The following is a 24,848-nucleotide window of genomic DNA, read 5'->3' on the forward strand; positions in this document are numbered from 1 at the left end:
ACTTTAAATTAGTCAAGAAAGCGCTTGATTGCAATATTATTCGCTACTTTCTGGAAAAATGATGTAAAATGCCTGGCAAATAGAGAAGTTAAATTTGAAAGCAAGTTAAAAGTGTTTCTTGTGGGCAATTCCTACTCTCAAATAGACTTTTTATTTAAAAAACATGTAATTTACGCACTGTCTCAGGGAAGAATACAACTTGTACGTAAACGAGACTGCAGTTGTAAGAGTTGAAAGATAGGAGAGGGATGGGTAAGTGAGAAGGCAGTGAGACAAGTATGAAGCCCATTCCCCGCGTCACTCAGTTTGCACACAGAGCAAGCAGTTGATAAAACAAAGGAGAAATTTGAGAAAGGAATTAAAGCCCAGGAAAAAGAAAAAAATTAAGGTTTGTGATGACGTCCTGCTGTCACAGACAGCAAAGGACCGAACGATGAGTGGTACGAAGGTAAAGTCTCTTGAGAAGAGCATATCAAATCAAAATTGATCAAAGAAAAGCAAGATGAATAGTGCATAATCACATTAAATCAGGCGATGCTGTGGTATCAGATTAGGATATGAGAAAAATGACGAAGACTGAAGTAAGGAGGATATTAAGTGCCGCCGGTCAATAACAAGGCATGCTTTTCTGCAAAGAGAAATGTATTAACATCGAATACACATCTGCACGAAAGAAATTATAGCATAGTAATTTACATTTTTCGCTTTATTTCTGCTGCTACTGAAGATGAACCGCACTCAAATATTGTTTCACTATCTGGCTTTGTTTCGCATTAACCTAACGAAAATCAGATCTGAAACTCGGGAATCCATTACGATATAAATGATTTCCATATAGAGTTGTCGGGAAAAGAGGGTTGGAAATTAACATCCGTCGATGTGAACGAACAAAAAATGCTGAAGTGAACATGAATTAATCGACTCACTCAACGATGCAAATCGTATAGTTTTCCAAGTAAACGTTTATCTGCGACACACAGTTGCCGCGTTCACACTTGCTCTGTTGTTTTAATATGATATTCGCTATGCAAAAAAAGTTATCACAGAAAATCATCCTCTGATACACATAAAATTTCCTTTTTGTTGTGGAGGTTCCTGTGAGTTGTGTCAGAAACAGTCATTGAAGCTCTGCGACACTTCGACGAAGCACGAAGTCGCCATGTTCATGTGATGAGGCAAGAGAGTATCAAATATTTCTGTTTCACCACGACAGTCAGACTTTGCTAGCGTTTTCCACCAATAGTCGACATCATCGCTTGAAAGAGACGAAGTTCTCCCAAATATCACAGAGTTTTAGCGACATCAATTAACGCAATGCCGAAGAGCATTATCAATATTTACTGTGTCTGGAATGCCTTAGAAAGCATTCATCTAGTAATGCAAAAGTGTGCCATGCATAATAAATCAAAAATTAAAGATAAGTTTCATACAATACACCGAAAATTACGAACATCTTCACAACTGTATTATTTCACTAGATACCATGCAATGGGGATCACGACCTTTAATTTGAGAAATAAGCTGTCTGGAGAGACGATTCAGCTTCTGTCGCGCACAAATGAGTTTTCTAAGGCTACATAAGAGATTTCCAATCTTTAGTAGCAGTGAGTTAGGTTCTACACCATGTAGTTAAGGATGGTATAACTACTGTCAGCATCATCCAAGTCTGAATCGGTTTCCAATCAATTTGGATGCAAGAAGCTTGTCATTGTTTGTGCCAGCGGGCTACACGTTTTAGTTTAAGCACAGAGCTTACCACCCGTTAATACATTGACGAAACAGTGTTGTAGTGAGAGTCGCACCTTTCTTATTTTCCGAGCGAGCACTGGGGAATCACTCCAACGAACACTGCGCAGCCTTGACGTCAGTTCTGGGAAACAGCTAAAAAACTAATTGGATGGGTATTCCACCTACCAAGAAACAAAGTTTGAAAGCGGAACTGAAATTTACTGTCTCATTTAAGGACGATCACAAACATCAAAGCGTAACAGCAACGGAAAATACACGAATTTACGAAGAAATACCAGAGTAGACTAAAAGAACACACAGTAGGAATTCTGCCACACAACAGCAATCACGAACACTGCACATCCGCTGAATAACTTAAATGTGGTCAGCAGAACATAATACATACTATATTTTTCTTCGATACCGAATGGAAAATCCGTATTTGGTTCACGAGGTTAGCCGTCAGCGGTGAGCTTACTCTGCACAGCAGTTTTTACTGTACCGTCGACGAAGGAGGAGGAATGATTCTGTGAAAATTGGATGTTACGCTAGAATAGCTCAGGCTCCGGGGCCATTGAGTATTTCGGCAGCCGGGACAGCTGCCAACAATGGCCGCTGTTATATACACACGCTGCAGTGCCAGAGCTACGTCCGTTTGAGAAGCACATATACTTGAAAAAATGCATGCACAAGGTGACGCATTCGCATTGTGTGTGTTTAGACGAGATTCTTGTGGTTGTGGATTCCACAATGCATTAAATTTAGTTCTCCCGCTCTCCAGTGAAACAGCAATACTGTGCGTCTCAAATGGGTTCAATATCTATGCGCCAATAGGTGTGTGTTCTCGTGAAATATTCAGCGAGTCTCGATCGAAGCATTTGTGACGTAAAGTTTCTCCCTCATCGAAGACATCCGAACTGCCCTCGGAAGGTCTCCCGGAAGAGAGAACACACAAATATTTGGTTGATTTCTGTAATTCATCTGCCTGTTTTTTTAAAAATAAATAAAGGTCTTGTGAAATAATCGCTCCTTGTAAGCCTACAACCTAAAGCAAGATATGCATCGGATTAGGAAAACTACTATTATTATGTAGATAATTGCTTTTAACTCTGTTATGTGGAGACTAGTTATGAAACGATTCCAGGAAGTAACATGCATGCTAATTGAGAAGCTGATATAGTACGCTGCAAAGAGGCGTTCAGATTCTGAAGTTCAATTTCCTCTGTGCACATCATGTTGACTTTTTTAACTAATAAGAAGAACGAGGCACTAGCTACGAGTTCAAAACCCTCGCGGTACATAAATAGCTCCTGGACTTCATAGGAAGTACCTCCCGACCCTTCCAAGAAAGGCGATAAACTGATAAGTCAGCAAATGCTGTCAAGTCGCGAATACGAGAGTCCGCAACCAAAACAAGAAAAGCATCGGTGGAAGGGGTGGCTACACGAGAACGCGTTGTCGAGTTTTCGTCGTGAGCGCCGGCTTAGGACAATCGGGTGGGCGCGCGGGGCCCGGGAGGGGAGCCCCGCCTCCGGTGACGGTAGGCCGCGGGCTGCCAGGGTTTTTCCCCACTCCCAATATAATTGGGTGCGGGCGGCGCGCCGCGGCAGTGATGGCTCGCGCATTGTTGTGGTGGTGCGGCTGCGGCCTGCTGCTCGCGTCTGCGTGCTCCGCTTCGCCGGCGCCGGCGCCCTCGCCGGCTCCACTTGTGGCGTCATCCTCAGTGGGCGCGCCGGCAATCGCCCAACTTCAGCAGGTGGGACCCGCTCGCGCCGATATCCGCTGGTGACTTCGGCTTTCAGAATAATCAGCCTCATCCTTACTAAACCGACCAGCAGACTCCTAACTGTCCTTTAACTCCAAGAAAATGTGGGATTTTGAGTTCGAGCGTTTTTAAAAATGGGAGCTTCAGGTTCCGAACATCTGACCATTATCCTAAGCCGTAGAATCAAAACTTAATGGTCCCATTCCATAAGCAAATAAGAATTACTCACGGCTCTTAAGGCAGATATTTTCATCCACAACACACGAACCACATGTGGCTTAAACATTATCCTTAAAAAACAAAGAAAACAGTTTCACATTGCTACGAAGTATCTCACCAGTGTTACTGAAACAAGCTCAATAAGAAGTTAAAAATTAATTATTTGTAAATACCATTCACTGAATACGACACCAGAATCTAGTACGATATTAAATTCTAGCTGATTATACAATCTTAACAAATATCTTTATTGTATACTCAATTCGCATGAAAGGACGCTTCATAATCTTATGTGATTAATTAACAATGAATTTACGATTTAACCACGTCAGCTGCAGTGGCTATAAGATTCTGGGGAAAATATTAAGTGCAGTGCTTCTCAATATCCTATGCGCCAGATATTAGCAGACATTGACTAGTACAAAAGAGTAATTGCACATGACGTGGATGTGATAATATGTTCAACTGACTTCAGCATCCAGTGTCTTGAAATGTAATTCCGTTTGGCTATAAATTTCTAGAGGATAAACGACTAAACTACTTCTGTCTTCCACTTGATCCAAACAGATTAACGTAAGTAACAGGCACATTAAGTGGTTTCATATATATCGACAGATGACTGACAGGTGTATCAAAACCTCCGAAATTAACGTCAACCGTGTTATAACGAAACCTACCGTGACATTTTTGGATTATACTCATTTTTTTGTACTTGGAACAATTAGGACTGACTTACTTCATTGCTTTGGCCCTTCTAGGGGTATAGCGTATCCAGGAAAAGTCGCTGTCCCTCTCTGTCTTGACCATTCCCTTAGTTCCGACCAGGTCTTGCCAACTCTCCTTGCATCCCCTTCCACCGCCCACAATTTGGAAAAATGCACCAATTGTACTTTTACGTGGCATGGAATGCCATACACAGCACAACTTCTTAGATAGTAGAGCTGCAACATTCTCCGTCAAATTATTAAGTTCAAGGTTTTATTTCTACAGTTGTATGAGGTTTATCCACAAATAAATGCCCAGAATAATTGACGAGAGCATTTTTCAAGCCTTTTGTAACACACCTGGCCAAGGGCGCTAATACCATAGTTTATGGGGGGGGGGGGGGGGGCTAGACCCGGTGATATGGATAATTTTAATATCTTGCAAGACGAATGACGACTTGTAAGTAGCCAGAAGAAGTTACAGTTCCGACCCTAAGAACCTGTGTAATTATCTTCTTTAAGGAAAATTGCCTGACTGTACCATATTTTTTCCTATCCCTGAGAATAAGGGAATAGGGCGCCCCCCTCCCCACCTTCCCTTGTCTCCGAAAATGGGCGCCCTTGCGCTACACTGAGCAGTGTTGAGTTTTCGTCAGAAGAGCGCTGCAACAAAGGCGTCGAAACGTTGGAGCCTAGGGATTCTCACTGAAACCTAGACCATGTAGGCGAAAAATTTAATATTCCAATACATATCAATACATTTATTGTGCTTCCCTTGCAGCTAGTTCTTCCTTTTGTCTCGAGATTACAAATTTGTGTTCAGGTGACGTAGGGCAGAGAAATGCAGCAAAGCCATCGTCTACATATTGCTATTAAGTGGAGCACCAATGTCACATAATTGGTCGGATTACGAGTAATGAAACATCTTAATTTTTTGTTGCCCTGTCGTCCTGAGTTGCATGCGATATTATGTTGATTGTGGCGTTAGGTCAGTCTATGTGCGACCGAATTTAACCACTGTTATCATGCCATTCGCGTTTGGCCTTTATGTTCTGAAGTTCATCATCAATGGCCAGTCTATAGCTGCTGCTTGACACGAGTGCTCGCTTTCCTAGATTTAAGGCTTCTGTTCTGCTTACAGTTTTTCGAACTGCCGCTAGTCTAATGATGATTCGAAATATTTTAAGCAGAACAGCTGCTACAAACTCTCCGCCGATTATTCGTTTAAAAAAATACAGGCGAAACGCGTCATGTCGTGATCAAAGTGGTTTAGTCAGTTGCACATAAACGAACCTGACTTGACAATTTTCAGCGTGATACCAGTAGTGTGTTTAGAGCACAAATACTCTCCAACGTTCTTTATTCTGTAATATAATGACGTTCTTCACACTCTGAAAGAGTTTTCTATCACCGAGAACGAATCACCTACCTGCGCAATTATTTCCGTAGAGGCAGATAAAATTAGTTTTATATCGGTTCAGATTCAAAATTTCTCGAGCCAGGGTAACTGCAATTGATTAGCATGACTTGGGAGGTGAAATTGCAAGTCGTTGTATATACTGATACTTTCGCCACTGTGAAGATGTAAACCGTTAAGGACGAAGATGTCGATTTAGGAGCAACGAATTGTCTATTAAAGCTTTGAGCAACGTTCGTGAACCACGCCTGGATAGCTCAGATGCTCAGATCATTGCTGTCAAAGCAAGGATCAACGTTCAAGTCAGTTCGGACACACTATTGTAATCTATCAGTAGGTACGTAATTAGTCACTCATCTGGAAATTTTAATTAAAATAAATTGACCTACCGCCTTTTGTAAATAAGATGTTCACGATAGAAAACTGGACAAATAGATATGACGACTTCTAAAAAGTTTTCGACTTCACTGATTAATGTATGCGTTCGAGATTTCAGCCCAGTTAACTTTCGACCTTTTTAAATTCAGTACAACAGAATAACAACTAGATCACATAAGTAAGACTATAACAATCGCTTCTCAAGGAGAAACGCCAAGGATAGCGGACAGCAAAGCTGCATTTGAAAACAAACTAATACACAGCAGTATTTAAACACGAAATACGCCGATTGACGGGTAACCTGACACGTCCCCTAACGTTATTCTATATGAAACACAGTGAACCATGGAGACAGTATTAAGACAACACCTAAAATTTATGGGCCAGATAATAACTTCAGGCACGTATCATTAGTCACAACATTACTAGTGTTTCCTGTAACAGTTTAACACATATTTGCCCCCAAGGTCAGAAGACATGCTACAGAAGCTCATCTGAGCACTGACCGTTAAGGAAATCGTTACAAAAAGTACCTGAAACGGCCGTAATAATTTTAAGAGAGCATCAGAAACCTCATCTATCAGGGAGATATACCTCCATGTGAGGCTGACACCTTCTGATTTAGGGACACTACACTGCTTTCCTTGGTCTAATGACTGTTATTATCTAAATTTAAGCTGTTCTCAGTTATTTATAATTTTAAGTACAAGTCCACAGTGCAAAAACCAATCACAGCCTAGTAGCAACTTTTTGAAAACTGTTTCCCTCTACCTTAACAAAAATGAAGAAGAGCAGCTGAGACAGCAAACATACACTATTATGGGGCTGGTAAGTTGCGCCAGTAGGATGAGAAAAGTGAATGGAAAAGACACGACTTTTATTTTGTTATTTAATAACACATACATACTGCCAAACTCAGTAACTGCATCATCCATGAAATTAAAACGAACAGCTCCCACTCCTCACAGCATCGTTTTCTTGTGATGTATGTTGAAATCATAAAGTGTTACAGCTTGGTGCAAGTCCTTCAGTCGGTAGCAGCGTAACAGGATGCACGTTGTTGACGTAGCGTCTTTATGTAAGTAGCTCCCCAATGGTAATGTAACACCTAGATGGTACCGTTACACTTATCATCATTAATTAGAGTACGATGAAAGACATTTAAGGTTGTTTCGTGCCACATAATTCACATCGTCACCGACTTTTCTCAACCAATGAACAATATATTCGCCATTTATTAATATCCACTCCGTTCACTGTTATTGTAATATTCATTTTTACTGTGTTTTTATGTCTTATTTCACTCGCACAAATTCACTGTTGTGTCTAGAAAACTTAAATCCTAAGTATCATGATTTAGAAAAAAAAGTAAATTTAGGAATTTCGCGTCAGACGCTATTTGGCGTTATTCAATTTCACGTCTCCCGGCACTAATTTCCTTACGTGCAGAATTATCCCACTCGTTCAGCAAGGTACGGGGAAGGAGTTAGTCACTGCCTTAAGGAAGGGTGTAACTTAGCACGCACTTGAAACGCACGGCTGATAAGTTTATCAGGACTGCTGTCTCGGGATTTGGAACCAGCTGCTGTAAATAATATACCAGTGTTTTATCACTGCGATATCTTGTTTGGTCCGTCAAACAAGAGCAGTGTCTGAAATTATATGAGATGTAGCGAAAAGTGTTATAAGCATCAGCTGAGAATCTCTTTGTTTATAATATTTACGAGATGCAACACCACGTTAACTTTAAACAAATCATTTAAATGAAATATCAAACGAAGGACGTCTCCAAAAGACGACTACAAATGCGAGAGTCAAGCCACGTCACCATCACACTGTTCACAAATTGCGTAACCTTTCTCTGTGCCGTAACGAACTACGGAGAACGATGACTTGCAAAAACCTGAATTGTTTTCACAGACCCACAGCAATCGTTTATAGGCTATAATGAGGAAGCCTCCATTAACGTTGCTCATTGAATTACCAGCTAGAACGCTGTGTGAGAGCGACGTACTTTAGTAGCTGCAGTTTTCCGCCTACGTTAATATTCTGTACCGCATCAGCAGCAGCGAAAAACCGCACATTACCAATCTTACATTTTATGAGACATGTTATGAGTAATCGCTTTGTACCTAACGCATTAATTTACAAGGTGTGTCGTCCTTCAAAGGTTGTTCTAACTTGTAGAATCTTCTCTCTTTTTGTCCTTTTAAACATTTTTTGTTGCTAATAACTGAGTCTGATTATCATCTTTTCTACGGTACTTTACTGTTATACTGAAGCAAAACGAAAGACAGTACAGGCAATCACGAGTAATAGACAAATATCTTACTGAAACTCTACATTTTCTCAAATTTGCTTCGTTCCATGTCTGTGAAAATCTGTATCCAAACTGTGCTTTCATGTAAGCCAAGTTTCATAGCATGCTGGAAGGTACTTTTTTCAGTAAAATTTTTCACATCTCCAGAACCATCGCTAATGTAACGAGGAAAACAATGACTACTATCTGCCTATGGTGCATCTCAGCGTTACTCACTTAATCTTCATGACCCTTAAGAAAGAAATTACTGATCCGAAAGCAGCAAGAGCGTTTCCAGATATTGGTACCAGCTTTTCTTGAGCGAAACATCATCCGTGCTCGGACGTTTCTCGTTTCATGTCACTGACAATGCTTTCGTTTTATCTAAAATACTTGCTACTGAAACTAAGCAGCGCATCCTTAGATTTATTCGATTGCATCCTCCATATTCTCTTGACTGGGGCAATGAAACAACATTGAAGAGTCAGTCTAACGTGAGATTTTGTACGCAGTTTCCTTGAGGTAGCTGCAGTTTCCCAGCAGTCTTTAGTAGACGTAGTCTACCACTCCCCAAAACAGCTTTACTGTGTCACTTCAATGCCACATAGATTCAAGCAGATACTCTTAGATATTTGAATGATACTATTACGTAGAAACAGATGTTAATGTCACTCTTTTTGTCCCATTTAGATAAAAGTTATGATGAACCGTCTTTCTAAAGAAATTGTTTATCTAGCATCTTTCTTAGTGAGAATAGCATCATCAGTGTACAGTCTGGAGCTACTGCTTACTCTAAAAATAGGTTTATGCCGATTTTGACGCTAAGAAGTATGATTAAATTTCTTTGTGTCACTAGCTTATGTGGAAATTCCCTGCCAAAGACCAGTGTTCTGGTCCCTACCTGACAAGATATTTTTAATCCGGTCAAATGTTGGAAAATAATCCTGTAATAGTTTTTTCATTGACTGACATGGCTGCTCAAATGGGACCCCTGGAGTAATAAATCGTCGCTGACAAAACCTACGTGATGCCACATTAAGGAACACCAAAGATTTAGGGGAACTTTGAGCCTCCTCCAGTGAAACAGTAAGCGCAAATTATTAATCGATTTCCGAAAGTGTTGAAATATGAAAATGTTAAGGTAGTTAGAAATTCATCTGCCATTTATGCTGATGTTATCAGAGCACCAGCTCGGGCTGACGAGAAAATAAGCCATGGATTAGTGGGAATCACCCTGAATTCTCTCTGCAGTGATTCAGGGTAACAATCGAAAACCAAAATCTGGCTGACTTGACGGAGATTTTGAAGGCTGCTTCTCCCGAATCAGTTTCATCTTCCTTGGTTATGATAAAGCGTCGGATCTCGATACTGGACGTGTGATTCCAAGAATCTCTATGACTTGAGACACCTCCCGTAACCCTCCTCTCAGTCATTTTATCTCAAAATTAGACCACCATATGTACTGCTGATTCTGTTCTTACTGTGAAGGTCCATCTTCGTAACTGAGACGACAACTTCTCTGAGAGCGATTTGGAGAGGCTGGTTTCGACTTCTGGTACGACCAAACATTTGTCGAGGCGACTGAAATGGGATCTACTCACCCTTGTGTGAACACGTGGAGAGCTATCAGAAGGAAAAATACGGGATCTGGTTTCAAACGGAGAAATTAATAACATGCTGTGCAGAGTGGTTGCTGCGAAATAGAGGACAGTGTGCCACAGATATAATACGTGAATTAAATCATTATAACAATGGCGTTTCTCGTTGAGGTAGGATATTCTCATGAAATTCCAGCTATCAACTTTTTCTTCTGAATGTGAAAATACTTTGTTGGCGCCCATCTACATAGGGAGAAGTGACCCTTGTATATAAGACAAATCAGAGCTCGCACGGAAAGATGTTCGTTTTTCCCGCGCGCTGTTGGAGAGAAATAGCTTGACGAAGGCTCCGTGAACCGTCTGCCGGGCACTTAGTTGGGAACTGCAGAGTAATTATATAGATGTGCATGCAGAAGTCCATCCAGTGCTACCGCAATACTACAATAATCTACTATACTGCGTATACCAAATATGATACCTAATTTTGGATACACCAATCAACAAGCGTTAGTGTCCGGAACGCTGTTTTCAAAGCACTCTAAAAATCAACTTCTCGTGCGTCTTTAAGAAAACAACACTCCGTCTAGAAACTTATCAGGTCTTATAGCAGATTCTCAAAGAAAAAAAGAAAAAAAAGGTAGGAAGAACAGGGTTTAACGCCCCGTTGACGCCGACAACGAGATCATTAGGGGAAGAGCATAAGAATGGCGAAGGAAAAAGATTGTCTTTATAAGATAGGAACAATCCCAGCATTTATTTGATTCGTGGAAATCGTGGTAACACTAAGTCTGGATGGCTAGATAAGGATATGAGCTGCCATACCCGCCCGAACAGGAATTCATTGTCTTATAAATTCTCGCCTTGGCTTTCTTCTTTAGCTGCTCTCGTTATAATTCTTTCTCTTGACTGATATCCATTTGTTGTCTAGGTGAGGAGTTAATATCTTCTTGTTGCAAATATGCTGACTTCTTATTTGACATACTTTTCTCAGGCGCAAATCCTGTGAATTTATGGATAAAATAATTCAAAATATTCTTGAAATCAGTCATGTACTCAACCCATACCCAATGGTCATCGTTGTGATATGTCCTGTAAAACCCATCTGGTACATGCATACAGCATTTAACTGAGTTTCTTGTTTGGTGGTAAGCACCCTCACATCTACCTCTTCTTGCATCCTCCTGTCCGAAACTAGAAACTGAATTGTGTCCCATTATCACAAAATATATATTGGGTAATCTTATTTTCACATATTATTTTATTATCATGTCATTTTTTTTTAACTGACTTGGTTGAAGCTTTTGAAAAGCTTTTAATTTTATGAACTTTCTGAAATGTGTCTAACGCAATTAAGACATTTTCAAAATTTCTCAATGCTTTGGCTTGTGGATGATGTAAGTCTACTGCCAATAACTCTAAGACATTATTTGGCCTAATGCTTTGCATATGATTATGTCTGGTACTATCTTCAGTTTCACCTTTTCATTTAACAATAATTTAATCTATCCATGACTCTGCATGTCACCTCATTAAAGGCACAGATTATGGAAGTTTTGCTGTGCATTAATTTAGTCCACAATAACCGTTCACTAAACAGTAACAATTATTGTTTGGTCCAACGCACGTGCCGCTGTTCCTTCTTTGCATCTTTCCTCAAATATAAAAAATTGCTATAGATTTTATGGTATTTCCTCAATTTGTCAGTAGTTTTGGTATCACAATTGCTGTTAAACAACTTCATTCACATATCGTCCTTGATAGTGCCTCAATTTTTTACTAATTATCTCACTCCTCTGTCTTTCTATGGGTTCAAAATAAAGCCACTTGAATATCCTATCAAAATCATTTTTCTTGATTAGCATCAATTTTTACCGGGATAAGAGAAAATGCATCAGCTATTATATTGTCTGTACGTTCGAGATATGTCTAAATTAATTTGTTACATGATAGACTGATCGGATGGACTCAGTTTACGTAATAATCTACAGTCTTTCACGACAAATGCTAATCTTGGTAGTCATTATATATTCCATAAACAATATATAATTTTTGTACATCCACACACAACACCAAGAACTTCTTCTGAGGTACTGTGTTGTTGTGTTGACATTCAGAGAGAGTCCGGAAACAAAAAGGGATGCTCCAATGCTCCTTCTACATCTGCATCCATCAGTACTCTGCAAGCCACCTGACAGTGTGCGGCGGAGAGCACTTCTGGTACTGATCCCCCCCCTTGCCTGTTCCACTCGTTAGTGTCGAGTGGGTAGAATGACTATGGGTAAACCTCTGTATTAGCTCTACTTTCTCGTCGTAGACATTTCGTGAGCTGTATGTGGGACGAAGTAATATATTATCCGAATCTTCCTGGAAAGAACTCTCTCGAAATTTCAGTAACAAATATCTCCGTAGTGCACAAATCTTCTCCCCTTCCTTTTCGATTCATAGGACGATTTAGACTTTACCGCATTATATGATCTATGTGTTCCTACCTGGCTGGTGTAAGATATTATTTTGTACCAATTCCGTGTTCAGTACATTAAAATCATTATGGCATTCATCTTTCCGGACGAAAGTCCAATTCTTTTTCAAAAGCACGCAGAACACAACCACAGAGACCTATGAAAAATTTTAATTGCTCTTTGGTTTTAAGTAGAGAGAAAATTTTTATCGATTTTATGATACTTTCAATTGTCACAGTGCGGCCAAGAAATTAATATTCTCTCTTCACAAACTCTCACTTTTTTACGTTAACACATTCGGGTTCGTCTTAAAGCATGTAACACATCAGTTAGCAACTCACAGTCATCCTCCGTGATGTCGTCATCAACAATACATCATCACTAGACTTTTAATTTTCGAATGTAGAGTTTCTCCAATGCCCTTATAACTCCATTATGGATATCTGTCGTATTTCGAAAACATAAATATTCGAAACAAATCTTCTCGTTGTTCTTTTGTGATGTCCCCAATCCTCAACATAATTTACAATTTGACATGGCTCTTCATGGGAAAGGCTAACAATACTCAAGTTTCTAACCTGGTAACCAGCTCCATTTACTATATAATCGTTACCTGGCGCCGTTGTTAAATGAGCCTGTTGGTATGATTTACTTCCTATCACCAAATTTCACTTCAGCCTTCTGTGTCTTTGAATACAACTTAACCTTTTCTTACATTAAATGACATATAGGTTTTTAACAGCCAGTCTTTCCCTTACATGATCCCGGTATTCTGTTAAGCATAAATTCGTGTTTAAAGTTCATTTCATTGATCGTCACAGAATCAAAAGTCTCATTTCATGTTGGATTGCTACTTGTGCCAGTAGCATCAACACTTGGTTCAAATGGCTCTGAGCACTATGGGACTCAACTGCTGAGGTCATTAGTCCCCTAGAACTTAGAACTAGTTAAACCTAACTAACCTAAGGACATCACAAACATCCATGCCCGAGGCAGGATTCGAACCTGCGACCGTAGCGGTCTTGCGGTTCCAGACTGCAGCGCCTTTAACCGCACGGCCACTTCGGCCGGCCGCATCAACACTTAATGATGGCTATTCGTACTAACCCATATTTAAACTCAATACAATTATCATATTCTTGTGACGTGAATTTAATTTCCGTGCATGTGTCGATTAAAATTTGTGTATTTACATGGTACATCCCTGTTGGCATTAATATCTATTTGCACAATTCCCTACTTGACGCATTGTTTCCCCATAGTAGAACATATCCTATCACCATGTCGCTCCATGAGAGACTGTACAGCTTCCAGTCAGTTAGTACATCTTCCGCTCTTTTCTTCTTCCCTCCACAAGTGCATCTCTGTCCATGTACTGATGCTGGACATGTATACCTCGTATGTCATGATTTTTCACCTTTCTTTCTTTCAATTCTTTCTCTGCTTTGAATCCATGTTGAATGTTCCTAAAATTTTAAGGCTATGCTACTGCAGCCCATTATAGTCATGTCGTTCCATGTCTACTTCTTCTTTATAAACTATGTGCTCTTCAGTGGTTCATACTCAGTCATAATTTCTTTCCTTTTTCTTTCTCACAATGCTATTATCGCTCAGAAACTCTTTCCTAGTAATGCAGCGTGATTTTGCTTGAAGTCGACGATACACGGAGCTCCCCATGTTTGCGCAGCACACCCATCTTTGTACTCATCCTCTAGGATTTTTGCATTGGCAACGGCTGGATCTAATTCTGCGACCAGTACTACCTTACTTGCACTATGCTCTCTCTGTCATTAACATCATGCGCCTCCAGTCTCCTTGCTGCAGTTCCTCGCCACTCTTAATTTGCTGTCCGCTTTCACCACCACATTTCTCGTAGTTGTTCTTCTGGGCACGAATATCAGGTAAAAACATCCTCGCACACCCGCCTGGTTTATAATTAAAGCGGCTGCTGGTTTTCCGCTAACATACTTGCGCCACTGTTGCTGTACCTTTCAGCTCTGTAGACATTCGATTCCACTGTTCACCTCTCTAATGATCTCTTAGGATATTTACTGGGCGTCGTTTTGTTCACTCCTACCATGAATCTTCTTATTCCTGTCTTAGTCATTACTTTGAGTAATATTTTCAGAATTATTTTCACAGCATACAACGTATTGTAAAAAATAACAGCGCTCCTACCTACAGTTTAATGATGTTAACGAAGTGTTTAACAAAATTACTTAATAGCGTAGATAACTACGACACTGATAATGGTTCAAAATGTTCACAAAAATGTCTTAAAGAACTGAACAGTTCAATATTACAGTCACATGACCATATAGACAAAGTATACTGTTTTAACGAACTGGTTGTTACACCAGTAAATCACGTAATATGGTGACGCGCATGTGTTGTGACTACATGTCAATAACTCGCACAGACGATAGTGCCGGCCGAAGTGGCCGAGCGGTTCTAGGCGCTACAGTCTGGAACCGCGCGACCGCTACGGTCGCAGGTTCGAATCCTGCCTCGGGCATGGATGTGTGTGGTGTCCTTAGGTTAGTTAGGCTTAAGTAGTTCTAAGTTATAGGGGACTGATGACCTCACCAGTTAAGTCCCATAGTGCTCAGAGACATTTGAAGCATTTTTGAACAGATGATAGTACTTCGCTGTCTATGGCAGAATAAAAAGAAAAGCACTTTAACAATCAACGTATATATTACTGAAAATAGTATTCACAGGCTACATTGACCTAGCTTGAACAAGAGTGATTTAAACACACATTTTTTCCACAGTCATATATGATGAACATACACAATCAGACAACACCAGGATACTGCGCATCAAGCCTATTTATACAAACAGAGTGCGGTGCCGCAATTGAGAGCACACTTGACTCACAGCCCGGAAGACGACGGTTAAAATCCGTGTGCGGTCATCCTGATATGTGTTTCCCTTAATTTCCCTAAAAAGCTCCAAACAAAATCGCATTTTTAAAATGTGCTTACTCCTATTCAGGCTGTTTTAGTTTTATTTCTAGACCATGCCCTCTTAGACAAATTATAGATTCAGGTATATCTTCTGAACAAGGCTCAATTATTTCGGCTGAAACCTAGGTAAAGGTTGGTTTCATTACCGCAAACGAGCCTGATAGTTCCTTATATATTAGATAATTTATAAAATAGAAATTTCTATTTTGGAGTAATCAATTATGTTCTGAAAATTATCGCTATAAAGTAACGAAACACACTTCGTAGAAGATCGCTAACAATTCTCTTTTGAATCCTACACTTTTCAGTGTGTAGTATTATTTTAAAATAGAAAAGCCACTAAAATTCATAAACCACGACACAATCAATTGAAATTAGTTCAGGTAAAGTTCTGTGAATATATTTGCCCTGAAGTGGAAAACTTTAACCTCACACAATTAAGATTCTTTAATTTAAATTGCAAGTTTCAACCTACCACATGGTACTATAAGGACAGCACACAGTAAACGCACAAAAAAGAGTGCAGTCTGAAAGGCAAATTCAGTCAACTGCCTTCACACTCCCACAATGACTTCACTCGCGCTGTACCTTCTATTACGTCCAACACGATGTGTCCAACACAAAAACTACTACTCGTAACCGATACTTGGTGCAAAAGTAAACTCCGCAACTGCACTCATCAAATGGTTTCAGCACCATGGGACTTAACATCTGAGGTCATAGTCCCCTAGAACTTAGAACTACTTAAACCTAACCAACCTTCGGACATCACACACATCCATGCCCGAGGCAGGAGTCGAACCTGCGACCGTGGCGGTCGCGCAGTTCCAGACCGAAGCGCCTAGAACCGCTCGGCCACACCGGCCGGCAACTGCACTCATCCTAATAGTTACTAGTCCTCTTGAAACTCCCTCCCAACCCCCTTTTTCAAGCCCTGCCGAGGTGACGTGCCCTGTGTGGCTCAACGATACTTGTAGCCTTTTGTATGGTCTTTCAATTAGTGTACTGGAACCTAGTGATGATCCACGGACCGAAACTCTTTGTTCAATAAAGAAACTTTATCAGCTGCTCTTGGCCATAAATCATGACGGTCTTCAGTAATTTCCTTTCCTTTTTCTGTACCTGGTGGTATTTTTATTTTGTGATTATGGCAGTGACAGACGAATGGCATCAGGTACTACGGGTAAGAACGTCTCATCTTAGGAGGCAATCGAGAAGTTTTTTGACCATGTCGCTCAAATGCGAGAGGACAGTTTAGTGTTGCACATGGTATCAGAGAGGTTAAAGGCAAGAAGAGAAGAAGGGAACAGTCCTGTGCTAACTTTTCTTTGTCTGTCCTAGATACCAAGCCCCTCGTTAGTAACTCCTTTTTCAGACAAATCACTAGTGGAAATTTTGACTTTTGTAGATAATTAATTAGCTACAAAGGTGGAGGAATAGAATGATGAGAAATTATTGTTCGTGGCTGGAATAAAGTCGACATGGGATACTAGGGCAATGTGATGTGCCATGAGAAGTTGCGAAACGCTTGATCCTTCCAGGACATGCAGTAAGGACTGTTGCAACGGTAATTTAAAGACAAAAACAGTCCATAGAAAGTTCTGTTGACCATATTAGGAAGGTAAACATTAATACTTACGAGCTGATATATAATGACAACACCAACAAGGAGGAGTTTTCCAGATGAAATTTCCCGAAAAGTGCGAGTAGAATTTCGAAAGCAGTGGTGACAGTGACAGCTTTCGCAGAAATAGATGTGGTGACCAGAACTAGAGAAAAGAAGGTAATTTTTAATGCAGAGACCATGTGCTACAGATGTGGTCAGCCTGGTCACATTCAGTATAATTGTAGAAAAGCTTTAGTGTGATATGTGCAAGCAAATTTCACACCCACAATGCGAATGTCAGCGTAGGTCTCCACAAACACAGGTAATGTGGTCGCATATTAGAGTACGTACCAGGGCGTTACACTAGGTAAGAAACGGTGAGGCAACTGCGGGATTTCATGGTAAATGTGAGCGCAGGACACCGGTGTGCGGAATCGGTGGAGGATTATTGTTTGACCAGCTATGTAAGAGGAAAGGTCTGTAAATTTTTCCGGCATACAAGATCGCAGGTATCCGAGAAAGCCAGGGTGTATGTACTTGGTGTAAAGAATGTGAGCCAACCTTTTGTATATCACTAAGCGACTATATACCAGAACCCAGAAACCAATAACAGTTGCAGGCTATCTATCGAACAGCCTCCAGGGGCAAAAAAACTTCATTTTAAATATTTCGCTTAGTTTTTGACTGAATTTAAACATTTAAAATGCTGTCATAATCTACGCGTTAAGAAGTATAACCTGATGTCAAAAGTTTAACACAAGAAGACAAGTACTCCACTTAGAATATGTGTGTGCATCTTGAGGCAGTATGACTAACGGCACGCAAATGCCCAGACTTTATTCATCCAGTACATAAGAATGAGAGCACTTAGCGACTTCCAGCAAACTTTAGACATAATTTCAAACATTCAAGGAACTTTTTCTCGCTGACAAGCCCCACAAAATGACGAAAGGAAAAGCGTCTATCGCTTACTACACTTTCGGTTTTCATGCAATAAAACTTCAGCGTCACACACGCCGCTTTAATTTATACTGCTTTACTACCGAACCCATTCGCAACACAGTTTGCAGACAGTATCCACACATACCACTGAAGCTACCTCCAAAATTGTATCATTGTTCGACTCACAGTTCAGGAGTTATGACGTCGAAGACGTTTACGTGCGTGCAAGACTAACTTGTGCTTAAAATGACGTGCAGTAAAAATTTAACATCGGGGATAACGTTTTATTGTCTCTTTACCACTAAATCTATTTCATTGCACTTTGCAGTGTCCACGCTGATCACTGAATGTAAATGCAAAATTATATCACTGTGCGACACACAGTTCAAGAGATATGACGTCATAGCCATTGGGATGCTACAAAACTTGCTTTTGCTTAAAATGGAGACTACATTAATCCAGTGTTTCATAATGAGAGCACTTGGCGACATCCAACAAACGTTAAGCGTAATTTCAAATCTTCTCTAAACTTTTTTATCTTTCGTATGCTTAACTTGAAATATTTAACACATTAACTCATTTGTAAAGTAATCATATGTTCTCTTAAACATCGGGGATGTATTGGTTGTACACTAAGTGGTGTAGGTAGCGGTAATATTCATTCAGAGTGAGAGGGAAAGACATCCGGGCTTGCGTGGAACTACACTATCCAATCAAAAATATACGGCCATCACTATCTAATGCGGATTTAATCACATGACGCGAGAGAGGGCCCCTACAGTGTAAAAAGAGGTGAGGACTATTGTATTGCCGGCCGGGGTGGCCGAGCGGTTCTAGGCGCTACAGTCTGGAACCGCGCGACCGCTACGGTCGCAGGTTCGAATCCTGCCTCGGGCATGGATGTGTGTGATGTCCTTAGCTTAGTTAGGTTTAAGAGTTCTAAGTTCTAGGGGACTGATGACCTCTGCAGTTAAGTCCCATAGTGCTCAGAGCCATTTGAACCATTTTGAACTATTGTGTTGTCAGTAGAAGAGCAGTAACAGGAGAATGGTTCAGTCAGGAGAGCGAACTAACTTCTATCGTGAAGTATTCATTGAAAACCACCTGAGTAACAAATTCATCAGGGATCTAAAGTTGCCCAAATCGACTGTTGGAGACGTGAATATGAAGTGGAAACGCGAAGAAACAAACACAGGTAAACCAAGACAACGCAGATCTCATGTAATGACGGACGGGGGCCATCAAGCTTAGCGGAGGATGGTTGTTAAATAGTCACAAGAAATCAGTGTAAGGAATCACTCGAGAGTTCCAAAATGCTACCAGCAGTCCAGCTAGCACAGTGACTGTTCACTAAGATTCGAAAAGAACGGGGTTCAGTGGTCGAGCAGATCCTCGTAAGCCACACATTTGTGCATCAATGCTCAGTGAACCTTGAGAGTGGTGCAAAGATCATCTCCACTATTAAGTGAATTGGTGTGATGGATTATGCTATAGCCTGTGACAATCCGATGGAAGGGATTGGGTTTGGCTAATGCCTGGAGAACGTTACCTGCCATCATGTGTAGTGCCCAGAATGAAGTACAAAGGAAGTGGTGTTACAGTATAGGGGTGTTCTTAATGGTTAGGATGTGGTCCCTTACTGCACTTAAGAAAACGCTACATGCAAATGCATGACAATCCATCCTTTCATAAAGAGTATCTGTGAGGCAATGGTTTGCACCAATAACAGTCCTGAAATTGACTGACCTGTCCACAGTCCCTACCTGAATCCAAGGATAATTTAGAACGTCGTCTTCACTCCCGACTCCAGCGTCCAACATCTTTATCTTCTTGAGCAAGAATCAGCTGCCGTTCCTCAACAGACATTCACACACCTTACTGAAAGCATCCCCAGTAGAGTGGAAACCATCATAAAGGAGAAGGGTGAACACATTACTATTAAACACCATTACTAGGGATCTAGATACTTTTGATAAGGTAGTGTACGTCCTTAAGTTGTTAATGGCTGTGTTGTCCTACTTGGACGGGATTTTCTGAGTATATATAACAAAAGTCGATCTGGAATGGTGCATAATAGAGTTGGATTGGACATTGTCCTGTATATGTGTTACTCCCAGAAACACCTAATGGCACAAGGAACGCCCCAGACGTCGGGAAAGCAATCTAAACTGTGTGCACGGACCCTTAGCCCTTTTAGTGCCAAATACGATCTGATCGTGATCCAGATTTTCGGCGAAAAATGCCAGTAACGATCTGATCGTGATGCCTTTCTCATTCATTTTTTCCGCGCTTGAAGGCAAAGTTGTTAGTATTTCCTAGCGAATGAGAAAGGCATCATGATCAGATCGTTACTGGCATTTTTCGCCAAAAATCTGGATCACGATCAGATCGTATTTGGCACTAAAAGGGTTAGAATCAACTTGCGGGATAAAATACCGAAAGGTGCAGGGAACCTAGCCAGGCTAGCTCTAGGAACAGATCTGCCAGTTAATACTTTGTGTATAGTAGAACCCTTGGCAGAAAATGAGGAACTGGACAAGGAACAGTGTTCTGTACCTTATAGTTTATCATATATGCAGTAGATTGTCGGAACCCGGATAGTGCCAGTCAGGCTCGATAATTTTGGTTCAGTGGAAGTGGAGCTAACACGAAATGCACTGATAGCTAACGTAGAAGTGGTGGAGGAAGAAGAATATTCCACATCATCTCCAACAGTTGACAAAAGAATTTATAAATCAACAGCTCTATGACAAGGAAACAGAAGATAGTACCAGACCAAGAGTGGCACCAGTAGCAACTGAATCAGAAAAAAAGCTCTGTACCACGTAAGGCCTACAGATTTTTGTGACTATCGTTATTTAAATCAACTTAGGATCACAGATGCGCCCCCCCCCCGGTCCCCTCCCCCCAATAACAGACATCACAGAAACTTTAGATAACCTCTCATAATGCGATTATTTTATGACCATGGAATTGTGAAGGTTGGTTCGATCAGTCGCAGGTAGCGCCGGAGGGCCGACCCAACATCACATTTATTACCAATACTACCAAATTCTATTCGGATTGAACATATTTTTAGTAAAGGCCTGAGCGTGAAGAAGACAGAGATTAACAATCTTATAAACTCATTGAGACAGTTAACATTTCCGCCATTTATCTGTATAAGCTATAGTATTTTAGACTAAATACCTTTGGCATCATGCTGGACGGTGATCTGTGGACACACTCGCGTAGATGCTGGTAAATGGTTGCCGCTTGACAACAAGAACAAATGTAAGGGGCCATGCAGTGATACAAAAATATGAAAACTACAAAAATTAGGAATATCCGACTGCTATTTACATGAAGGAGTATAGCATGGGTATTATTCACGTAACTTTAAGAAATTATGATAACTGTCGTACACTTCTCAACGTTGTCATTGTCTTACAAAGCAATCTTTATAAAGTGTCGTAATACAGGGTGATTCAAAAAGAATACCACAACTTTAGGAATTTAAAACTCTGCAACGACAAAAGGCAGAGCTAAGCACTATCTGTCAGCGAATTAAGGGAGATATAAAGTTTCATTTAGTTGTACGTTTGTTCGCTTGAGGCGCTGTTGACTAGGCGTCAGCGTCAGTTGATGCTAAGATGGCGACCGCTCAACAGAAAGCTTTTTGTGTTATTGAGTACGGCAGAAGTGAATCGACGACAGTTGTTCAGCGTGCATTTCGAACGAAGTATGGTGTTAAACCTCCTGATAGGTGGCACTTATCTGTCTGTAACTACCTGAACGTCAACTACCCGAGGCGATGGATCGGCCGCCAGGCAGCCCGTGACAGAGCACTTCATCACTGGCCTCCAAGAAGCCCTGATCTTACCCCCCGCGATTTTTTCTTATGGGGGTACGTTAAGGATATGGTGTTTCGGCCACCTCTCCCAGCCACCATTGATGATTTGAAACGAGAAATAACAGCAGCTATCCAAACTGTTACGCCTGATATGCTACAGAGAGTGTGGAACGAGTTGGAGTATCGGCTTGATATTGCTTGTGTGTCTGGAGGGGGCCATATTGAACATCTCTGAACTTGTTTTTGAGTGAAAAAAAACCTTTTTAAATACTCTTTGTAATGATGTATAACAGAAGGTTATATTATCTTTCTTTCATTAAATACACATTTTTAAAGTTGTGGTATTCATTTTGAATCACCCTGTACAGTACTATCAGATTCTCATGAATACCACGAAAGACGGAACGTGTAAGTATTCCAAGCATATTATTGTTTATGAGAAAGCCCATAAAAAACTTGACACAACGTCCTCAAGATGAAAGATTGGGTCTGGATAGTTAGGAGTTATTTCTGAGGAGTACAGTAAATTAAGCACTCCCATAAAGGAAAAGAGACGGAGAGCGAAATCGGATTGCTTTCTGAAGGAGTCTTGAGTGATTTTTGGAAACCGTGTAAAGCCTAAACCTGAATGGCCAGAGGGCGATTTGAACCGCGGTCCTCCAGAATGCGAGTCCTTTGTCCGAACCACTTCGCTACTTCACTCGGTAACGAGTATGGGAATCAACCACCAAATTTTTAATACTGGATATTTAGGAGCTGTTCTGGTGAGCGCTGCAATTTACCGCTACTTGAGACGAAGAAAGACAAGAAGACAATAGGTAATGGATGTGATCGGTATGTGTGAACAGGGTGTTACAAGGTCATGGCATGTACCACTATGACATAATTCCAAGTGTATATCTGATTCAATAAACTTCACGTCAGAACTTGGGTATCCCTACAAAAACAGACATGGTGTACACTACACAATGGTTACTATAAATTCGTGTGTACTCAAAGGTGTGCTCTGTGTCAATCTGGCACAATATTTGCAAAACATCGCTGATGTTGTAAGTGGAAAAAATGCTGTGTCCTTTTGTAGCACTAAAATAAATATGTAGTGAAACGGAATCTCTGCACAGAAGCCCTTAAGATTGCCACAGCAGTGACTTTCGAAACATCGGGTTTCCTATATAGTTGTTTTAGTGTTACAAAATGACGCGCTCTAGTAACAAAAAGGGTAGTATTCAAATCGTTAACGATGAAATCCAGACCATTCGAAAGATCGGTGTTCCGGAACAATAATACACATTTAAGAGGCACATATAATCTTACTATCACTGGATTACATCCAAAGTAATTTATTTCTACACTTTAGAAAACAGTTAACTCGCTCCTGGTGTAGCATTTCCCGCCAAAGTAATATGCATACAACTTTTATTCTATGATCCAATCCTCTAATTCTTATTCTAACGAAAGCATGCATTGGATAGCTCATGTTGCGCCTCCATTACCTAGTCCTAGACCATTCTTCGTCTGGGGTCCGCCAATGATTCACGAACGCAATTCTACGGAAGTATGTACCGATGATGTGTACGAATACCAAAAATTTGTCCCCCATTCTAAAATACAGCTACAGTTGAGACGTCGTAAGGAGCTCTCTGGTAGCTCGCCACCTTGCCATCGTTCAACAGAGAAGCGCAAACGGCAGTGGGCGCAAACAGGAGCCGTCTAAGAGCTGTGACAACACCGAGGCGTTGCCAGGGAAACGTCTACAACAATCGTGCAATAGTATTGGTTGAGTTAGGAGCACGAAGCTGCCGCGCCACGTCAACTGCAACTATCAATGATCCACTTAACGCCTACTCAACTATAGTTTTGAAACATTGGAGTGGAATAGATATATAAAGAAGAACATGAGAAAAGATAAGAATATAGTTACCACTGAATGCAGTAGCAGACAAAAGGCATTACGTGGAATTGTAGAGAAACTGGCTAGAAGAAGAAGAAATGTAACTTCCTGAAAAACTTCCTTTAACTAGGTCAAACGCTTTTACCAGAATCACATAACTAGAGGCTGCAATCGTTTTAGGACGTCATTTTTCAATTCAGTTTTGCAATTGTAGTACGAGTGCATTCAGGTCATAACCAACATAGACGCGATAAAGATAACTGGAAAGTTCAGTGAATCAGAAAAAAGAAACGAGACGTTGAATTCAGTATTTTCAGAGTTATTAGTAGAATAAACAATCTATAGCTTGCTGAAAAGAACAGTAAATGGAGAAGAATGAGGGCCAGAGGAAATATAAGAGGTGTTACAAAACAGAGGTAAGAGAACACGCTAAACAAAGAACTTTTCAAATGTTACTGGTAGAATGTAAAAATTATTTCATGGAAATTCTTTTTCAGAACGACAATAGAAAGATAATAGTAACGAAGAATAGCGAATAATGAGAAGAAACACAAGACATTCATTACGGAACTGGAAGGTTTTGTAGAATAAACGAAGGATTTATGTTGCCGAGGAAACTAAATCGCACAAACTAACTCATGTAGAGAAGGACAACGAAAACTGTTTAGGATAAACAAAAACAAATTTTTTCACCAAAGAAAACCTATCAGTTTCAAGAACAGACGTGGAATCAAACGGACAGATTCACGCGTCTAAAACTAGTTTATCTTTTTTTTTTTGAAGTAGAGAACGAAGAGTTAGGAGGCTAGAAGAGCTTAAAATATCCTGTGTTAGAAGGATTTTAAAAATTAAGTATCTTAGATTAAACCCGTAACGGCACAGAAAATTTAAGGGATGAATGCAGCTGACCCGCAGTAATTACTGAGATTTGTCTTGGATCATTTTGGGTTAGTCCATTTGTTGATGGAGGATCAGCGCTGTACTAAAGTGGGCGAAGAAACTTGAAACATATAACGCAGAACATTAAATAAATGACAGGAA

General features: G+C 40.5%; 1 protein-coding gene across 1 annotated transcript in view; it reads left to right on the forward strand.

Annotated features, from left to right (window-relative positions):
* Positions 1-3,333: 3,333 nt before the first annotated feature.
* LOC126458006 (bone morphogenetic protein 5-like) overlaps positions 3,334-24,848 on the forward strand; it is a 153,655-nt gene continuing 132,140 nt past the window's right edge. Inside the window, exon 1 of the mRNA XM_050094780.1 lies at positions 3,334-3,484. Coding sequence (XP_049950737.1) covers positions 3,341-3,484 — 144 coding nt within the window. The 5' untranslated portion in view covers positions 3,334-3,340. The remainder of the gene's footprint in view (positions 3,485-24,848) is intronic.

The sequence above is a fragment of the Schistocerca serialis genome, chromosome 2, assembly GCF_023864345.2.
Source record: "Schistocerca serialis cubense isolate TAMUIC-IGC-003099 chromosome 2, iqSchSeri2.2, whole genome shotgun sequence".
NCBI lineage: Eukaryota > Metazoa > Arthropoda > Insecta > Orthoptera > Acrididae > Schistocerca > Schistocerca serialis.